Source organism: Polistes canadensis, unplaced genomic scaffold (genome assembly GCF_001313835.1).
Source record: "Polistes canadensis isolate GaletaPanama2010 unplaced genomic scaffold, ASM131383v1 scaffold_24, whole genome shotgun sequence".
Lineage (NCBI taxonomy): Eukaryota > Metazoa > Arthropoda > Insecta > Hymenoptera > Vespidae > Polistes > Polistes canadensis.
Window position 1 is genome coordinate 581,625 of NW_014569571.1, and position 22,362 is coordinate 603,986.

Sequence of the window (22,362 nt, forward strand, 5' to 3'; positions counted from 1 at the left end):
AAAATGTTAATATTTTTGATATATAGGGTGTCTTAGTTTTTTCTGTAAAATTTTGCCATCATATTTTGTAAGTAAAAATAAGAAAACAATATTACATAAATATGGGCTCTTAAATGCTTCATTAAAAAGTTATAACAAAAATAAATATTGTACTTACTAAAAAATACTACAAGTACAAATGCGATCATTAACCAAACCCAACATCTCCAATTAGATTTGGTATGTTCCTCCAACTTCAAAGATTCCTTTTTTAATTTTTCAGTATTAAGATTAGTTAATTTATCCGACTTTTCCAAAGTTCCAATATCTTTTTTGATTATAGCACTTGCTGCCAAAGCATGCTCTTTCATGTTGCTTGTCATAGAGAGCATATTTTCAGCGATCTTTTCTTGAATGTTGCGATTGAATTTCATTAGCACATCTAAATCTTCATCCTGTATACTAGTGCTAGGATATCTATGTCGAATTCCATCGTCTAAGGATCCTTAAATTGAATATGCATATGTTCGCTTTATTATGTTGTATTTTTTTACACTTATTATTTTTATATGAGACATGCTTATAATATAGTTTTTGTTACCCTTCTCGGTATGAAATAATTCTGCACGTAACTCTTGATTATATCTTGCTGTAGTTTTCTGATGTATCTGTGTTGCTATATTCGGACCAAGAGTATCATTCGCATTGGATGCTTTAGATAACATTTGTACCGCAACTACTCTTTCATCAGGATTATTTAATTTGGCTGTGTTAACGATGCCTTTTAAAAAATCAAGTCTCTTAATGTACGTCGTTAAAACATCTTTCGAAGGCTTGCTAAAAGAAAATTATCTTTTATTTAACAATATCTTTTAAAATGAATTATTTTTTGATATGAATCTATATAGTATGGAATGAAATTACTCGGGTAAGGTTTGCAGCTTTTTTATCATTTCATCTAGAGAAAGTATGTACTGCAACAAAAAAAATACATGTTTATATAATACGTTTGAATAAATATTTACAAGTATACTGAGAATTATTTTCATTGAAAACAAAATAATAGATAGGTTAGTAATATGAAAATTAATATAAAATAACCTTTTCAAGTTTCCAATCCTTCTGTGAATTATCTTTAGCCATTAATTCACAACGTCCCAAAAGTCTTCTAACATTAACTTCTAATCTAGACATTTGCAGCATTTTTAACTAATTTATAAATATGAATATTAAACCAAGTAATTATATTCTATCAATGTCGTGTTTTCTATAAGAATCAAAGCATCAAAAAATTCTGAATATTATTTACATTCATCATTAACAAAATAAAACAACACTTGTATACTTTACTATATCTTAATTTATATAATAATATATTACAATCTATACAAAATAAATATACTTTAAAATATATGAATATTGAAAGTTAAAAGAAAATTGATACATTGTGCTTAACTTTAACTATTTTAAATTTTCCGCCATTAACTTGCGTAAACAGCAACGTAAGTTTCATTATACTTTTAAATAAAATTAAATAATAAATAAATCTATTGATTTCTCTAATCGATTTTGATTAATATCGTATATTTAATTTCAATTTTTTTGGATTTAATTATTAATTGAATATTTTTTTGTTATTGAAAGATAATATAATTAATGTTAGTTGTATCGAATGTGTGGACATATTCTTCCGATAAAAGATATATATATATATATGCATATATATATTATATAGAGATAGTAACACGCGCGCGTTTATCTAGAAATACAGCTTTCTGTAAAGTTGATAACGCTTTGTAGAATCTAGTTTATTTGACGTCGGTAGTAATTGTTCAGTGGGGGCCGATCCCTATAACAACTTGACATCATAGATTGACAGAACCGCTAAGATGGCTGATATTAAAGACACTCCGCCTTTATTTGATACTAATGAAACTAAAAGCGACGATTTGGAGGATGATGACGACGATGTTTTTGCCTCTGCAATACAGGTATTTTCAAATTCTATAGACTTATCATTTTAAATTTATCTACAATTTCTACTAAGAACATCAATTTTCTAATCTCATTTTTAATGTCATTGAAATTTTTTGTATATTATTCAATCGATTCAAATTTTAAATTAACAAATATATTATTTCACTTTATATTATTATCAATAGGTTTATTAAATAAATGTCAGTAATTAATTATATTTAGTAATTTGTATTTTAAGGATTTCATGTTTCATTATTTCTAAGTTTGTAGAAAATGTATCTAATAGTTAATTGTGCAAATATTATTTTTATTTGTAAATGCGTATATGCATATTGATAAAATTTAATCAAGAAAAAATATAAGATTAGGACTGTTTGATACAGTCTTAATATATTCCTTTTTAGGATCAAAGTCAATTGGAAGATTCGTCCCCTTACAATGGCGTATCAACACTACAAACAGAGTTACCCAAATTGACCTTACGAGATGCGTTGGAAGAAAATTCATTTTCTTCTGTATCAAGTCCACCACCAGGTCCATTAAGTCCGCCATTAGGTCCGATGAGCAGTGATATTGGAGATCTGCATGACGTTCCTATTAATGACAATGTGGATACGTTGTCGACAAATGTTATCAAATCTCAATCCTTCGAAGAGGTGTATATGAAATTTTAATTTAATTTTAGTCACAGATTTATTTAATACTTTCTTTTCTTTCCTTTTCTTTTCTTTTATAGGTACCAAGCGATTCGACTGATGTTTTCCTTAAAATCACAGTTACTTCACCTCAAAAGATAGGCGATGGCATGGGTGCTTACATGGCCTATAAAGTCGAGACTAGAACTAACATGCCAATATTTAGAAAGCGCAATTTTAGCGTCACTAGAAGGTTTAGCGATTTTCTTGGTCTTCATGATAAATTAACCGATAAATATCTTAGAAATGGTAGAATTATTCCACCTGCGCCTGAGAAAAGCGTTATTGGTATTTTTATTTTATCTTCATGTTAATACTTCTTTTGAATTAGATTATATTCATTTAAATATTAATTATATTATTAGGTACAACAAAAATAAAAATGTCTGGTGACAAGAACCAAGAACAAAACTCCAGTTCTACGGAGTTCATTGAACGTCGTAGAGCTGCTCTCGAAAGATATGTAAATAGAACTGCGGCACACCCAGTTCTGAGCGTAGATCCTGATTTTAGAGAATTTTTGGAAGCTGGTATAATTTTACAATAATTTTATATATATAAATATATATATATATATATCAAGAATTTCTTTATGACTTCATAAATTTATAAATGAAATTTTTCTTAGATATGGAATTACCTAAAGCGACTAATACATCTGCTTTGAGCGGTGCTGGAGTAATGAGACTCTTTAATAAAGTTGGAGAAACCGTTAACAAGATAACATATAAAATGGATGAAAGTGATACGGTGAGAATCATATTACCATCATAACATAGAAAAAGATTATTTTTAATATAATATATATATTCACTTAGTATAATATTTTATTTTCTATAGTGGTTCGAAGAAAAAACTTCACAAATTGAATCTCTTGATACTCAACTACGTGCTTTACACTCTGCTGTTGATACTTTAACTAATCAAAGAAGGGAACTTGCCAATTGTACAGGAGCAACAGCAAGAGCAGTTGCAGTTCTTGGTCATGGGGAGCCAGGTGCTTCTCTTGGTAGAGCATTAGCACAATTAGCTGAAACCTTGGAAAAAGTAGAAGTAATCAGAAGAGCGCAAAGCAATAGCGACCTTTATCAATTTGGAGAAATGTTAAGAGATTATGTCGCGCTTATGGGTGCTATTAAGGTTGGTCAATGCATATGGATTTAATAAAAAAAAAATGCAAAGATATACGGGAATAGTTGAATAATTAAAAGAAAAAACAAAATATAAAATGTAATAATTAATATTAATATTCTTGTCCAGGATGTTTTTCACGAACGTGTTAAAGTATTCCAAAATTGGCAGCATGCTCAAATGATGTTGAACAAAAAACGGGAACAAAAGGCTAGATTGGAACAATCCGGTAGAACCGATAAAACGAGTCAAGCTGCTACCGAAGTTGTTGAATGGGAGGCGAAAGTGGAGAGAAGTCAAGAAGAATTTGATAATATTTCAAAGATGATAAAAAAAGAAGTTGAACGTTTCGAATTAGTCAGAGTGGAAGACTTTAAGAAACAATTAATCGAATATCTCGAAGCGATGTTACAACATCAAAACCAACTGATCAAATATTGGGAAAGTTTTCTACCGGAGGCACGAGCGGTTGCATGAACATTCCTCAATTTAAAAATATAAATGAATTTTTTTATTATGTATAGATATATATATGAAACAAACTTTACGATAAATAAGATTTATTTGCCTTACCTATAATATTTGCATTTGTATATATATATAAAAGAAAAGTAAGAAGATAAAAAAGAGGGGTAAAAGAGAGAAAAAAAAGATAAAACAAACAAATTATCGACTGATTAGAGAAACAAATACACATGCTTTAACGAAAAATTTAGTTAAAGATCGAAGTAGAGAATGCATATGCGTGGAATGATATGAACATGAACAAAAAAGGATTAAAATATTTCAAGCAATATTTGCCTGCATAAAACTTCTATTGTGAGAAGAACACGAAGCATACATAAATATATATATACAAACCACATATGAATATATAAATCTATCCATTTACATATGCAAATTAATGATTCCTATAAAATGAGACATTTTGTAAAAATAAAATTGCAAGCTTTAAATTCGTATTCTCGTAATTTAAGATTGTTAGATATTATATGATAGAACACACAAATAATCTTTGTCATTTGGCACAATGATTTGTACTTTTAAATAATTTTTACGATTAGATTAAAACTTGCAGCTGTCAGTAATTCATAAGTGCAGTTTCATGTGTATGTGCCAGTATACTAATAATATTTTTTTTATATCCGTTCGTATGAAAGGATCGTATAATAATTTTTATTTTTATTATTATTATTATTATATTTTTTGTTCTGGAATTAATTTAATCGAGTTTTCTGCAAAGACGTTATAATTTATTATTGCTTAAATAAGAAGAGAGAAAACGAAAAAAAATCAGCAAAAAATATTCAAATTGATTATAAATATAATATAAAATAATATACACGCGCACAATAAACATGTTTCACGTTAATTTTTCTTGCCGAGCATATTAATAAAACAATTTTTTTTCTTTTTATATGCTCGCTATAGCAAACATCTAGTTATAAATAGAAGTTGACTCTTACAAGTATAATAATTACAGTCGGGTATTTCCTTTTTACTAAATAATGTCCGCGATGTTAATACGTAACACGTTGATTTTGATAAAAAGAACAAAATTATTAAAGGAGAAAAGAGAAGAAAAAATGCATTGTTTAGGAAAAGAAATACTTAAAATCTAGAATTGAAAATAATGATTATCAATAAGAGGGAGATAAAGAAATAAATATTATCTATGTTCATTATGTTACATTGGAATTCTATTATATTATTTGCAATTAACAATATGTTATATTAAATTGCTTCTTATTACCATTATCTTTTTTTTTTTTTTTGGAGTAATTATGATAGAAACTCTTCCTTATTGTTATGAAAAAAAGGAAGAAAAAAGAATTAAAAAAGAATTTTCCAACGTAAGATTCGTGAAGTTGGTAACTCTGCCTGCAGTAGATTGTGGCGATTGTTGGTCGCATATAATCACACAAATGTATTGACCCTTTTATGCTTGTGTCGTTTAGGATGGGAGTGATGTAAATTAAAAACTAGGTTATCAATAGTTGATGATAATTGCTAAAATTCGCTAATGAACATAATTTTTGCTAATATTGAGCTGTCTTCTTGCATACGTGGCAGAGTCTACCACCAATCAGGAAAGAAGAGATTTCGATAGGCGTGGCTTTGAAACACGTATGCTTGTCTCTCTAATGTTCAGCAGTCGCCATAATTCTTAAGAAGTCGTCGCGTGTGAATAGTAGTAATGGTTCTTTGAAAAAGAACAGATTATCTCTTGTACATCTTGCAATTACTTTAATCGACAGACATTTAATTGAATATCATTGGGTAAGTATTAATAAAATATAGACAAAAACGTTTCCTAATTTGTTTAATTGTATTCAAGTATTGGAACGACATTATTATATATAATTTTGCCGGTTCTTTAGTTGATTTATGGTAAGATGAATATGTAGTCATCTCTTGCGGTCGTGTCGATGACCTGACACACTGTCATCCATATGTCATTATCCATATGACCTTTCTTCCAATTTTCAACCTTTAGATTTTGACTTGTAATATTTATCTAATCGTAGATGTATAGTTTCATAGTATTTTATTTATATATTATATATCAATTAAAGTTTCTCTTTTATCATTTGAAATTTGACTTCATCAAAGGTTCTTTCTTTCTTTTCTATTATACGTACTTTTTAAATCAATTCACATCGAATTTCTTCTTCATATATCACCGACCTTATTTTTTGTATATTTTTTTTTCAAATACTCTCAATAAGCTTAGATTTTTTTATTGAACAATTTAGAATATTTTCTGACGGTGTGATTGTATGTATTAATTGCTTTATTTTCTTCGCAGAAAAAAAGACAAAATGGATATGCAAACAACGCTAATATGTATAGGGATAGTTATTATCTCAGCAGTGAGTATACTTCTAATCTCATTGTTTGGAATGAAAGGAAAATCATATGAAGAAGCTATAGCTGAGCAGAGGAAACTACCCGATGATCTTTTATTGAGTTAGTAAAATTATTCTATTCTATTTTATTATTCTATTTTAACACTTAGCCAACTGGATGGGGAGATCTCTCTGCTTTGAAGTAAGTTGTTTAATGACCGAACAGAGAGATCTCCCATTTTTACCTTAGCAATGCATGACTTTCATTCTGTATTTTGTTGTTGTTGTTATTAATTAGTCTTGAGCTGTAGTTTTTTGTAATTCATTGAATACTTCTCTGCTTTTTTATAAATTTGTACATTTAAATAATTTTTTGATGTTCTTTATTTTTCAAATAATGAATACTAATTTACTTAACTTGCAAAACATGCACCGTGGGCAGGGTACAGTTAGTTGTGGCATGCATGGTTGGCTAAGAGTTAATAAATTTTTTTATCGTATTATTATAAAGGTATTATGTCTAAATCGATATTTCATACTATTTATATTTAGGTAAGAAGGATAAGAGCAAGGATAAAAAGCATAAGAACAAGTCTGGCAAGAAAGTAAAGGAAAAGAAAGAAAAAGATGAGAAGGATGGAAAGGAGGAAAAACAGGAACATGTTCAGTTTGAGGAAACACCGCAAATATTGCCACCTGAATTGCCATTGCAGGTACGATTTATATTTAAGCAACAAGTTAATTTATTTGTTTGATTTCTGTTTCTAATATTACACATACTATTTAAAAATTTTAAATAAAAATGTATTAGTAGTTCATGCATGCTACATGCTCTTAATATTTTTAAAAATAGGAAAAAAGCTTTTATGATCATACCTATCATTTAGATCTGGGGAAAAGCTTATACTTTTTATTCACATATCATTCATTTGTATATGTATATATATGTGGACACATCTTACATCTCGTGCATGAAACATGGTATGCTAAGTCATGTATCAAATATCATGCTAGTATGTTCACGTATAAGATTCGTGCATGCAGCATCATATTCCTGTTACGGTGCGATGCAATCTTAAAAAAAAGTTATTATAAAGAAATTGCGTCGTAACATTTACTGTTTGTTACTCAAAAATTGAAATTAGTCATTAGTATATTCGTAAATGATATTATATTGGTACAATTTTAATAAATTATTCGATAACTTTTGTATTTTATCAATACAATTGAAAATTGATCGTATAAGTTTGCATGTGTATTTGAATTTGTAAATATTAGTCGATTTCATGAATTTAAAAATTTTCACTATTTATTTCATTTTATAGAGAGAAATAAAAATTGTGTTACTTTTATTTACAATTTGTATTTTTGTATTTTTAATTGTTGAATGAAGCGAATCTAACGTATTTGTCGATAATAGAGAAAATAGAAGAAATATGTAGAAATTAGCAAAATTGTAACCAAATTTGTTAATTTTTATTAATTGTTTGTATTGAATGAAGAAAATCTAACCTATTTGTTGATATAGTACAGAATATGTTACTCCTTATTAAAATTGTTATATGTATTTAGATATACATTATTTAAACTCAATTCAAGATAATATTTTAATAATTCCGAATAAGCATATGGTAAATACATGTGACATTTAACCTCTTAGTTACCAAACATTTCCTTAGCAATGTATAAATGCCTAATTTTAAGGAAATGTTTGTCTTAATTCCATGGAGCCGTTCCCAATTCAATTGTTTTAATTTCCATGGCAATATATAAATACCTAACTTCAAGGAATTTTTTGTTTCAATGCAATTTGTTATTTCGTTACTATTATTTTTTGCTTGTGAGCAAAATTAGTAGTTGAGTTTCAGTAAGAAGATACATAACTTTCTCTCTCTGTCTGTAATTTTGAGAATACATATGTATTCTAGAAAGAAAAATGCCCTGGTAAGTCTAAATAGAATAATTAATATACATTTAATATTTTGTATATATTTTTGATAATCAAAGAAAAAAGTAGATACGTAGATAAAAGATTATTTATATTACAGTATATATATTTCTTAATTATAATTCATTTTATTTGTGCCTGTGTAATTACACTAAAGTTGTGCTTTTTAATTTATGAATAAACTCTTAATATATATTGGATCATATTTATATGAAAATGGTGTAAGTTCATTTTTGGAAAAAAAAAGAAAATGAAAAACCTTTAATTTTTATGTTTTATTTATAATTCATGAAAATTACGGTTTTTCAATTTTGTTTTGTTCTAAAATGGACTTTCGCTACTTCCATGATAAACGGTCCATATGTACCATTCCATTAAAACTTAATTAGTTAAATTCAAAAAATCATATTCGTTATATATATATATAAAATATCATTAAAGCTTAATTAATAGAGTTATAACATTATATATACATATATATGTATATGTGTATGGTATTTGATAAATTTGGAATTTCTAAATTTGTTGCTATTAATAACTTTCTTATACACACAACATGGGACTGATACTTATACTAGTTATTTGCTGTATTACCTTATCATAAAGATTAAACGCAGCAGAGTAAGAGTAGATACCTTATATTACTAAACAAGTTTCCATTAAATCATTCGTTCTTACTTATTCGTTACATATTTTTATATATATAAATATTATTTTAATTATTAAAAATAAAATAATTATAAAGCCAGTGTGTAAGAAATTTTTAGCATTATTATGCAGTACATTCTATTAAATCAAATGTATTATCTTAAATGACAACTTGCATAGTATATTCGAATGAAATGACTAAACTTGTAGAGTCAGTTTAAAAAATATTAATATCATTTACAAAGTTTCTTCCTAAGGAGATTTAATATACTCCGTAAATATTAAACAAATTGACATGATGGATTTGTGAATTTCAGGTATATCTGTTCAGCAAGAAGTCAAAATAAAACCCATTATAAGGTGAAAATAAATTCATAATAATGATATACCTTTTTAAAATGAAATCAATCTTTGTTCGGTTGTTGTTAGTTCTAACAAGAATTATCAATATTTCATACTTGCAAGTATTCTGTGTCGTGATAATACTATGAACAAACATTTTTTTATCATAATATACGACTTTTTCTTAATAATACTTTATTAATATATTTATGAAATTAAATCCATTAATTCCTATTATTTTATAAATAGTTCATTCAAAAATTGTTTTTTTTTATCTTTCTCTCTTTCTCTCTCTCTCTCTCTCTCTCTCTCTCTCTCTTTCTCTCTATTTTACATACATTTAATTTAATGTAATGCTACCTAAAAAGATTATTGTAAATTAAATAATATTTTATATATCTGGCTTTATTTTAAATAATATATTATCTGGCTTTATTTTATATTTATAATTATTTAACATTGTGAAAAATATCTAGCAAACATTTTCTATTTCTATTGAAATCACAGGAGGGTAATAAGGCAAGTAAGAAGAAAGGTAAGCCTGAAAAGGTAAAGCCGATCCTCGTTAATAAAGATGAACCTTTGGCTATTGCATCTGAAATAAGTTCTTCACAGCATATCTTGGGAGAAACTAATCATTTTGAGCTTATTCAACCAAAGGATGATCTCGAACTCATACGGAATCATAGTGTGAGTTATTTGCTTTTGGTATAACTGCTTGGTTCATATATGTATCATTCATTCGTTTCAAATTATCATTTGGTTATCGAATCGGAATGCAAGCATTTTAAAAAGGGATAAAGCATGTTTATGCAAATTTAATTTAGCAATAATTTTTGTTATTTCATTTATAACACATTGATTGTTTTACAGCAATTATATTTCATTGAGACAATTATTTCATGTCTGAATATAAAAGAAATTGTTAAATGACGACGATCAATGAGTTATAACATGTTTATTATTATAATTTATTTTACAGTTTTTTTTTTTTAATTTAGATTAATGACATTAAGATTATTTCAAGAAGTAATTTTTATAAATACAAGCCACAATTGTGATTTTCATTGAATTTATTGATTTTTATTAATTATTATTTTTATTTTTTTTTCTACAATAGAAAGAAAATCTTTCTCAAATGAATCAAATTAATCAATCTGAGCCGATGGTAAGTAAACCTCTGAAGGAAACTCCTACAAAATTGAAGAAGAATGTTAAAGAACCGATTAAGAAGAAAGATGAACCGATTAAGGAAGAAAAAAAAGAAACAAATGTTAACGTTAACGTGTCATCTGCTATTGCAAATAAAGAAGTTGTTAAAGAGATTAAAGATCAGCAAAAGGAAGCAGTTGTAAAAGAAGTAAAAGAAGTGGTTAAAGATCCTGTACCAGCCGTGCAATTACCTAACAAGGAATCTAAGAAAACAAAGAAAAAAAATGATATTTTGGCTCAGATTGGTAAGCTCACACATTTCACACTAATATATTTCAATATAATCGTAACATTTATGTATTGATACTTATTTATTTTGCTTAAATTTTGTCATAGGTGGTGATAAAGATGCTGTTAACGTTTCTCTTTTGATGCTTTTCATTCAAAAAGCTGAACTTAGTCGCTCAGAAATACAAATCATTATAGAACAACTTTTAAACATGCAAATGGACAACCCTTCGGAACATTCGGAGTGGACTGAAGGTCGTGCTGATCCTGTGATTAAATTAAAGAAACAATTAGCAGAAAAGGAAAAAGCATTGACCGAAGAACACGAAGCTAGCGTTGCATTTCAAACTAAATTGAAAGAATTGCGTAGCGAATTTAACGCTGAAAGATCTAGATTATCCGCTAATGCAAGACAACTGGAGGAAGCATTGAATAATAAAATAACAGAAGCTCAAACTTTACATACACGTATGCAACATATTTTGGAGAGCCATGCTGCTGAAAAACAAGGATTTGCTAGACAAATTGAACAATTGCAAACTAAAGTTAACGAAGATGCTGCAATTATTCACAAAATGCAAGAAGATCAAGGCCAAACTCAAGGTCATTTGCAGCAGGAATTAATAAATCAGCGTAAACAGTTGGAAGTTCAATTTGCTCAAATGCATGAAGCCGAATCCACGTTAAAAGCACAGTTGACACAGAAACATGTTGAAGTACAAGACTTGCAAAATGAATTACAAGTATCTTGTGCTAACAGCACAGCTGAAATAGAGATGTTACAGCAACAATTAAGCATAATGCAGGGCCAATTGATGCATACAGAACAACAATTGCAACATTTTAAAGAATCTAGTGATAGACTCCAAGATGTTGCTAGACAATTGGAGGTAATTATTAATTATATTCTTTGTAAATACATTTTCATTTGATCATGTAATAATTATTAACATTTCTTTTAGGAATCTCATCGTGCTCATGCAGAATTAGATCACAGATTAAAAAATTCGCATCGACATGAACAAGACTTGCAGAAACAAGTTAACTCATTGCAAGCTGAGTTGAATGTAGTTAAAGTGGAAGCTAACGAAGTTTCCTCTTTGAAATCTGAATTAACTAAAGTTCAAACCGAATTACTTAAAATGGAATCGGAATTGTCACTATCGAAGAATGAAGCTAATTCTGAGGCTGCAGAAATTATAGCATTAAATACTACATTGTGCAACAGAGAAGAAGAATTTCAAAAATGTAAAGAAGATCTTGAATTTGTTTATAACGATTTGAAGAAATCTAAAGAAGAAGTTAAGTATACCGAATCTATATGTAACGATATGAAAAAGGAATTAGAAAGATTGAACAATGATTTGGATAAAATGGTTGGTAATAATGCACAATTAAAGGACGAAGCTGTCAAGTATCAAAACGAGTCACGTAAGCTTCAGGAAGAGCTATCGCAATTAAAAATAATGCTTGCTAAAACACACGAACAAATTAAAGCGAATAATGAAGCTGCAAGTGAATTGAAAGTTTTGAAGGCTGAAATACAGAGACTTCAGATAGGAGAAAAGAAATCAAGCGAAATACAAATTCAAGTTACGAGATTACAGGAAGAAAAGGATAGACTTTCGGCTCAGGTATATTATTGACATATATTTAATATACTTTTTTTTTTTCATGTTAAAAATATTTCAAGTAAAGCGTTATAATATTATTGATTATTGGTAATAATTATTATACATAACATGTCGTTTTTTCAATATAGCTTGTGAATTTTATGGAAATACAAAAAGAAATACAAAAATTGCGCGAAGAGAACGAATCTTTGGCTTCTCAATTGACTGCAACTACTGAGCGTCCTGCTGCAGATGGCCATGAAAATGGAATAGAAGAAAAATTGCAGAAGAATAATATCGAATTACTGGAACATGTTAATTTGTACGTATAATAATTTTTAACTATTAATAGCTGCAGTTCCTTTAAAAAATGCATGAATATTTGAATTAAAAGTACATCATTAATTTTTGTAGACTAGCACAGAAAGATAGTCAGTTGGATGGTTTGAGAACAGAATTAACGCATCAAGAAGCAGAACTCAATAAATTAAATGCACAAGTTGATGCATTGAAAAGTGATATGAGCAATAAGAATAGTTTAGTTGAACGACTGCAAAATGATTTGGATGCACAAAGATCGAAAAATAATGTAAGTGGTGGAATGATAAGATAATTCTATTATGCGAGCAATGGATACTTTTTACAATTTTATTTATTGTCTATAAAAACGATGCATGCATGTATAATATTTATTCTCTTATATACATATATTTTTTTTTTTAATATATTTCCTATTTGTTATTTCCAATTGCTTCCATCACTTTGCCAACTGTATCGTCTAATTAATATTCAAAACAACTATTCTTATTTATCACACATGTTGTAATATTATATAAATCTATACACAATTCATCTTGTTTATGATGAGTGCAGGAGCTACGTACTAAAAACTGGAAAGTGATGGAAGCTCTTTCTGCCGCTGAGTCGCGTGCTAAATCTAACAATGGAAAAGGCATTGTTGTAAGTTTTTATTTTGTTCGTGGTAACATGTTTTTATGTTGTTTATTTTTTTTTATTTATATAATATTTATTATATTTGAAATGAAATTAAAAGATAATGCGTTAAAATTCTTTTATAGCCATATAACACTATCATTATATTTTTAAATTAAGTTAATTTATATTCTTGTATGTATTACCCTGGTAAGAATTACATGGTTCTACTGTTTTATATTATGCATAATTTAAATATGCATTAATATTATTATAATTATTAAATTTGTTTTTATATTATCAGGATATAGCACAGAAAATTAAGGCAGAACATCAGGAGCAGACCAAAGCATTTTTACAAAGGGTATTTCCGGAGATTAAAGTTACAGAAACTTCGCACGAGCAATGGTTGAATGCCTTTGAAAATAAAGTATACTTTTTTATAAATACATTAAAAGACAAAACTGTAGTAGAAGTAAATCCAGATATAGAAAAACAAAATATACATTTACAAGAGATGGTTTCGCATTATAAAAAAATTATTGATGATACCGTGAGTGAAATTTAATAAGATTTACAATTAAATAATTCCCTAATCAAGTAAACTTTTATAAATATTTTAATTATTTTTCTAATTTTATAGGAGGGTATGCTTACTAAATTGCAAAGTCATATAGAATCCGAAGAAACTAGATGGCAATCCCTACTGCAGCAAAAGGAAAGCGAAGTTTCTAATCTTAGGGTAGAATTGACTGAATTACAAACTAAATTAAAAACAAATGAAAAGGTAAGATTCTTATAACTTTAAGTTATAATTAAATTATTTCATCATTAATTTTGTGTATATATATATATATTATTAATATGATTTTCTTTTTTTATTAAATAGTTTCGAGACAAGGTATCTGAATTGGAAGCCAAATTACTGGATGCTCAATTCTTAAGAGAACAGACTAACGCTGAATTATCAGTTCTAAAAGTTGCACAGAAATCTGTTGCAAATGGAAATATGTGCAATCACGATCTTGCCGCTTTAGAGAAACTACAAGAAGTCAGTTAATTCATAAAATAAATAATCTATTATATAGAAATATCTCTCTTCGAATGCTCTGATTTATTACTTAATTATAGGAAAAGACATGGTTGTCGGAAGAACTTCAGACGGAAAGGAATAAAAGGGCAACATTAGACGCATCAGTAGCAAAATTAAATGCTTTAGTAGAAACTAGCGAGTCTAGTTTAACGGAAGAAAAAAATCTCGTAGCACGGCTCCAACAAGAAATATCACAACTAAAGGTATTAACAAATATTTGTTCTATTTAAGATAATACAAAATATAGGCACAAAATGAAAATTCACATGTTTATGCACAATTATATTTTTTCATAATATTATTTTATTTTAGAATGAAGGATGTGGTGGTTGTAGCAGTTCTGAACAATCCATGTTGAACGGGCCTCCTACTTCTGATTCTCCTATATCTGAGGTTAGTACATAGATAAATGACATAATTACTATTGCACCTATAGTGCCTTATTTTTGATAGATTTATTTATGAGGCTTATGCTATGGTTATGGTAATTATGAAGTGATGTCATACCTAAAAGTATAAAAAATTACTTTAAAAATAAAATGGCGTTCTACATAATCTTTTTAAATATGATATCACCATTGATACACCATCAAATTAGAACAAAGTTCGGAATTACACTAAATCTTGAATAAAATTACAAGATAAGCTCTGTATCAAATATAAATGACTTATCTTATTATGAAATTACGATGAAGATAGTAACAAATCCACGTCTATTGAAATTCTTTTCTTTCTTTCTTTTTTTGTTATTAATTACACACTAACATGATTTTTATTGTTTAAAGCATGTATTTATACTCGTGTGTATATAAATATAATTGTCGATACACATACACATACATACACAAACAGCACACACGTATTTATCAATTATTTTAGCTTACAGCTAAAAAAGATTTTTTTTAGGTTCATTGGTATATATGCTTGTACGAATATATTATATGAATATATTCTTAAAGCAATTGTTTTGCACTATTTAATGAAAAATCGTATGCGTGAAAAATTTCATATAAATATTTATATATACAGGATATTTCAAAATATGTAGGCATAATTTCAGGACTGTTATTTCAATATACTAAATTAAAAAAAAAAAAGATTTTTGAATTTGCTGACAACGTGAGATAAAAATATTACTTGTAAATAGTTGAAACAAACGGCCAGGAAAGTTATATGAATTATCAAAAATCGAAATCAGCTATAATTCGGAAATAAGGTGTTCTATCGAGCATACGAGATTGTATGAACTTTTTTTTCTTATTTTAGCGTACTGAAAGCATCTCTGAAGTTATGCTTACTTGTTTTAAAACTTGTATAGATTTCTGTTATTAAAATAGATCCCGTAATAGAAATGAATCATAGAAAATGAATAACATTGAATATATATACACTTCATAGCTCGTGTTTACTTAATATACAGTTTTAGATGTTAAACGTAACACTTATTTCGTTAATGTCCTTTTAATAAATACAATCATAATACTATTTATTACTCTTAGATGAGGGATAGGGGTGAGGATGTTCATTAGGGAAAATTTCATTGAAATTATCGCGTTAAGTGGAAATCTAATGAACATATTTTTTCGTTATGATTTTATAGAGAATTGCACTAATTGATTTCACATATCTATTTAAAAAAAAAAAATTGAACAATATTCGATAAATTATTTCTATTATTGCTCTCTTAGCAGTTAAATAATCGTATATCTGAAATGCAGACGCCACTAGCAGCGCAAAATCTGATTGCTGCATTAGAAAGTACTTTCCTCAAGAACACAGAGTTTGCAAACTGTTCCATGACCAAGTCTATGAATTTGGTTCAGTCTCAACAAGAAATTGACAACAGCTCCCTAACTTCAAAATACTCCTCCAAATCTTGTCATATGACAGATCACAACACACAGGCTAGTTGGAATCCATTGAATGGCCAGCAACATAAAAAACACAAGAAAAAAAGGAAGGTAAACCTATGAATTTCTGAATCAAAGAAATGTTACTGGTTCTCTCTCTATCTATGTATATATATATATATATATATATACACATATATATATCTCTATCTCTTTCTATTACTGTGTAGGTCCATTCTCACTTCAGGCTTTAATATTATTAGTACAAAAGAGAATGCTATCTATCTATACTATTATTAGAATGTGTATTTTTCTGTTTGTCTCACAAACATATATATGTTGTATAAAATGTCGTATCTTCTTGTTTTCTTTTCTTTTTCTATTTTTTCTTTTTTCTACAAATTATTTCTTTACTCAAAATTGTTTTACTTTTCTTTTTCTTTCAAAAATCTATCAGAATGTTGGATACTTTCTATTACTTTATGTTAAATTTTTCACGATATGGATTATTAGAATATTATTTGTAAATTATTATACCGGATTACAGATAATTGATTAGACTTGTATAACATATTCCAGTATTTTTATATATCGATATATTGCGATTAGATTTTCTTATTTGTAACGAGGCGTTGATTCTTTTTCATTCTCTTTATTGTAATCATTGAAATCATTAATTAGATTAATATTATGTATTACAATATTTTTATATATCGATATATTAATAACATTTCTTTGTGACGATGTTGATTCCTTTCTTTCTATTATTTGGCTGTATTTAATCTACAGTATTGAAAAGTAATGTGTGGTAGATCTGTTTAGAGTATCATCGAATAATTATTATTCTATATGTACACTTTGTAACAACCTTTCATCTCTAGACCTAGTTCGACGCACGTATATAGCAAGAATATAACACATTAAACGAGGTTTTAAATAATTAAAAAAGGAAAAAAAATACAAAGAAAAAATATTACAGAATAATTGGAAAATGTTGTATACATATGTAGACTTGTTTGTTTTTTAATATAAAATAGATTTTAATATTTAATATCATAAAACTTTCAATATTTTAATCTTTTTTCTTATAAAACATTACTACGATAATATACAGGGTGTCTGAGATTTTTCCGACCAAACAATGTCAGTATATTTTATGTACGAAAATAAACAGATGACCTATATTTATATAGCATTTTTTCTTCTTCTTTTCATGCATAAAATACGTTGACACTGTTTAGTCGGAAAAACCTTAGCCCTCTTGCATATTTTGCAAAGACATATAACGTTTCATATATGTATAAACAAGATTTAGGATATATTTCAACGTAATTGTCCACTCGGTGTTTAACAAATATGAAATTTTACTGCACCAGGATCATTTCCTTTTTGTAATGAAGCAAATTCTTGCGACTACTGGTCATAAAAATGATTTTCTTTTTTCTCTATCTTTCTCTCTTTCTTTCTCTTTCTCTCTCCCTCTCTCTAAAATTTCAAGAAAAATAATATTCATATACATATATTATATGAGTTTCTTTTAAAATGACAATTGAAATGATTGATCAGTCAAGTGTAAAACAATGCGTTTATACCTTTGTCCCAGTGTTTGTTAAATATAAAATTTAATTTTAAGATTAAATATACAAAAGCGTATATGTATATATATCAGCGTTAACGCGTGGCAGCAGCTCATTACGGTTCTTCTTCTGATGATAATAAGAAAAAAAAAAAAAGCTAGCTTTGTCGCATCGAAGAAGCGATGATCTTCCAAAAAATAACGATTTTATTGTTTTCGTTCTTTTGACAGTCCACTAAGAAATCCACGGCAAAACGGCGCAGATTCGCAGGTATGCAAATCTAGAAATGAAATTTCTCTCTCTCTCTCGAGATTTTTCTTTTAGCCTTATAAAAGGGTCAATGGTAGACTGCTGCTAGCGGTACATGTCAGGTTTCTAAATGATTTTTAATGAAATTATTATTTTGCATACACACACAAATTATGTTATCTAATATTAAGTTAAATATCTTTTATTTTTATGCATCAATTTGCTTTTATAATTACGTTTTTCTAAACAGGGAATAACATAATTTCTATATTATTATATCCATGTTTGGAAAAAAAAAAAGAAACATTGAATTAGTACTTTTTTGTTCCCATTAATTCATATATGCCAATTTAATATGTATATACATAATTATTCATAGTTTATTTGAATACCTAATTTTATATAAGAACAAAGTTGAAATAATATTTGAAAATTTATATGCCTTCTTGACTTTTGATGATGTGTCGTTCTTGTGAGATTTTTGCACAATGTGTAATTCTTAGCTCTATAGATTACATTTACCTTTATTATAATGCATTTTAAATGTTTTAGCACATGTAATAAAATGTATCCATTACATGTACATTCTTGCAATCCATAAATGTCACATTTGTGTTTTTCTATTGGCATCATGCAATATATATCATTTGTTTATTATCCTACAGGATAGAATACTATCATTTTTGATAATCTTTTTTTTTATATATATGTTTATGTAATCATAAATCTATCAATCATATTATCCTGCTATTTTATACATTGGCGATACTTGATTTTAGTATGGTTATTCACTTTTAGAAAACGTAAAATTTATTTTTATCCAAATATAACATAACGTAGAAAATAATAGAGATAGATTTTAATTAATCCAATAGCCGAGTTCTCGTAGACATATTTATATAAATATGTATAATGTTACAAAGTGTATATAAAAAAAAAAGCGTAAAACGGGAAGACCAAAACGATGGACATAATAATGCGAATGTACATAATAAGTATAAGTATCAAATTTTATAAACACAAACACTGGGGTAAAGGGTACACTTAAAGCAGCAATCTATATATGTTAATTTCATTTAATTATTACTTCATCCATTTATAATTTTTTTTAGTATATTATCCTAAATATATAATATATTTATATTTGCTTTCATTTTATATATGTTTTATTTTATTCTTTTTCAGAGCATCCAATTATAATCTGATATATACATTGAATATTACATGAAATATTTTCTTTATTATAGAACTATGGAAATATATTTACAGTGTAATAGTTGTAGATAGATTGTCACCATTTCAAAAGTAATATTTGTACTATCTAAGTATCGCTAAACTACACGCTTATGCCATTCAAAATAATCTCTTTAGTATATTGTCTGTGATTGTTCTTTTTTTTTTTAATAATTTTAATCATTTTATTTTTTCCCATTTTTCGTTAGTAGAGTTGATCAAGTATAATTAATGTTTGTGTCCCACGCTTTTGTAATTTACTTAAGTTAATCATTTTTGCTTGCAGCATTATCATAAGTATTTATTGCCTTAACAGGAACAGTAAATTATTATTATTTTCTATAGTCGCTGGTTTTTTCTTTGTAATGCTTAGTAGCATTTTTGGTGATGGTGGTGTGTTAATAGTGGTGGTAATTATTTTAACACATAAGTTTTGTTATTTCTACGCGTGTTTATTTGATTGTTTACTTAAAAATATTGTATGGTATATATAGTTGCATATAGAACATATTATATTATGTAACGCTCGTTATCAGATGACTTATCACTTCATGATCGATAAATTGATGATCTCAAAATATGACCTCGTTTGAAATTGGTATTATTTTTAATTTTTAAAGTCATCTATTTTTATTATGATTAATGAATTCTTATCACCAAGTAGAATATTTCGAATCAATCTAATTATTTCATAATTTTTATCTTTCGAATGGTTGAGAAAAAAAGAGGTCGAAGTTAAGGGTATTACGTGACAATTTTTTTATTCATTGCGATACGATAACACGCATGCACATATACGCGAATTTTGAAAATCTAGCATTCACATATTATTATTAATAATATAATTATATGCGTAGACACATATATGATCTTTCGATATTATAAATGATCGTTCTAAGAAAACACGCATTTAAATGTTTATCAATTTTATAACATAATATAAATATGCATCTTACACTAAAAACTTATGCTTTATTGTTTAATTAGTATCGGACAAAATGATGTACAGGAAACAAATCTATTTGCTTTTATATGTAATTTTTAAATTGTCTAGTTCTAATGATAATTATAAATGATGTTTATACTTTCAGGGTGGTTCAAGAAAAAAGTAACTTCAAAGAACAAGCTACGTTAACGTACCATGTCTTAGAATGGTAAAAAAAGAATTGGAATAAAAAGAGTATAAAATAATGTATATGGAACCAGAATGTACACATAAACGGCAAAACTTTGCTACTGAAAAGACTAATATAACAATTTAAAATATATTACGAATATAATGTTTATTATATGAAGAATACCATATTTTATTATGTGGAGAAAATGTAAACAATTAAACTTTAATAGTTAGTAAATAAGAGACATTGAAGCCGATATTTGCTATCAATAATATTAGAAGAGAAGCATAAGTAACGATTAACATAAGAAGAATTATATATTATTTATGCGTTATCCATTTGTTGCCTTTTTACGTGTTTTATATAATTCAATTTTATCTTCTTTCTCAAAACTATCGTAATAATGTTTATTACCGTTCTTAAGATTTTATAATTATAATGCGTTCATAACTAAAAGTTACTTGATTATACTTGGTAATGTCTCTTTTTTTCTAACAGATTTTTTAAATTTACATATATGTACGATGAAATAAATTATTTCTGTAAAAGAATTTCTCCATATGTAAAACAGTATGGTGTTAATATCACATTTTTAGACATTTTTTCACATTGTTAAAGCATTTGTACACGAAAGCTAAAAATCGTTAAGAAGTTATATATGTGCAATAAATGAACAAAATGAAATAATCTTATACGTAAATAAATAAATAAAATAAAAAAAAAGAATGAGATGAAGAAAAATTATGATAGAAACAAAATTTACAGATATATGATCAGGATAATATAGAGTTCTTTGGTTTTATATGCCAAAGTTGTTTTCTCATAAGAGTTATCTATAAATGGATAAAACACACACACACATACAATTATGCAGGCCTCTATGTATATAGAATTACATAGGCGTAATCTTTAAATTTTGTTTTAGAAGACAATAATTTAAAACATTTCTATTATTGTGAAATCTTATGAACAATTTTTTTTATTTAGTGTTAACCAAGCACGCATTGGTCGATAAAAAGCAGAGTTTGGAAGCATTTAGAGAAGAACTCGTTTGGTTTTAGTTTGGACAAAATTTATATTTAGTTTTTGTTAATTTTGAGTCACAAAGTTGTGAATCACGAATAACGAAAATACTCTTTTTGATGACGCAACAAACGATTCGTTCGCATTAGATAATAAAAGAAGTACCTACTTTTTTGAGATATATTAACAAATCTAATGATGAGTTATGTCTATTGTTAATATATGATTTTAGAATTAACATAATTAAAATCACTTTTTTCTAATCGCATGTATATTCTATCGGGTGACGAAAAGACAAATTAAAAATAGCACTTTTTTTTGTATGATCAATTTGATAATACATTCATTCACAATTATTATTTTCCATTAACCTCGAGATGATCTGTATATCATTTAATTTAATCATTAATTTGATCGAGTTTATTATATTTCGTTGATTTTTTTCTTTCCTTTTTTTCTTAAACAATAAAGTGAATTATGCATTGTACTTATTCGTATCATATATATAATGTTTAAAGACTTAGAACTTAGTTCATTAAATTTCATTGTACTATTTTTTCTTTTCTTTTTTTTCAATATTATAATATGATTTCAATTGATGTTATGCAATTATATTAATGATATCGGATAAAATTGTAGCGTACAAAAAATATTTGAAGAATTT

At 27.1% G+C, this 22,362-nt stretch overlaps 3 protein-coding genes across 9 annotated transcripts; 2 read left to right on the forward strand and 1 right to left on the reverse strand.

Annotated features, from left to right (window-relative positions):
* Positions 1-32: 32 nt before the first annotated feature.
* LOC106783645 (vesicle transport protein USE1) lies at positions 33-1,269 on the reverse strand. Its single transcript, XM_014742356.1, has 4 exons — positions 1,081-1,269; positions 904-953; positions 581-816; positions 33-484 (listed from the first exon to the last, which is right to left on the reverse strand). Exons 1-4 carry the CDS (start codon positions 1,180-1,182, stop codon positions 33-35), a joined length of 840 nt encoding a protein of 279 aa, XP_014597842.1. The 5' UTR covers positions 1,183-1,269.
* A 436-nt stretch (positions 1,270-1,705) lies between these two features.
* Positions 1,706-4,339, forward strand: LOC106783706 (sorting nexin-2). The gene is made up of 7 exons (XM_014742487.1): positions 1,706-1,970; positions 2,361-2,612; positions 2,693-2,939; positions 3,017-3,181; positions 3,280-3,401; positions 3,492-3,791; positions 3,912-4,339. The coding sequence occupies exons 1-7, from the start codon at positions 1,869-1,871 to the stop codon at positions 4,257-4,259; spliced, it is 1,536 nt and encodes a 511-aa protein (XP_014597973.1). The 5' UTR covers positions 1,706-1,868; the 3' UTR covers positions 4,260-4,339.
* A 1,303-nt stretch (positions 4,340-5,642) lies between these two features.
* On the forward strand, positions 5,643-21,355 carry LOC106783669 (kinectin). Of its 7 annotated transcripts, none has more exons than XM_014742419.1 (17): positions 5,643-6,062; positions 6,592-6,752; positions 7,184-7,344; positions 10,077-10,259; positions 10,690-11,026; positions 11,118-11,899; positions 11,972-12,643; positions 12,772-12,944; positions 13,037-13,211; positions 13,496-13,582; positions 13,860-14,108; positions 14,199-14,342; positions 14,445-14,606; positions 14,687-14,851; positions 14,961-15,041; positions 16,337-16,609; positions 20,649-21,355. In XM_014742419.1, exons 2-17 carry the CDS (start codon positions 6,605-6,607, stop codon positions 20,667-20,669), a joined length of 3,813 nt encoding a protein of 1,270 aa, XP_014597905.1. In that variant the 5' UTR covers positions 5,643-6,062; positions 6,592-6,604; the 3' UTR covers positions 20,670-21,355. The 7 variants fall into 7 exon arrangements, with proteins under 7 accessions (XP_014597905.1, XP_014597906.1, XP_014597907.1 ...); XM_014742420.1 differs by having other exon boundaries at positions 16,340-16,609; XM_014742421.1 differs by having other exon boundaries at positions 16,367-16,609.
* The last annotated feature ends 1,007 nt before the right edge of the window (positions 21,356-22,362 follow it).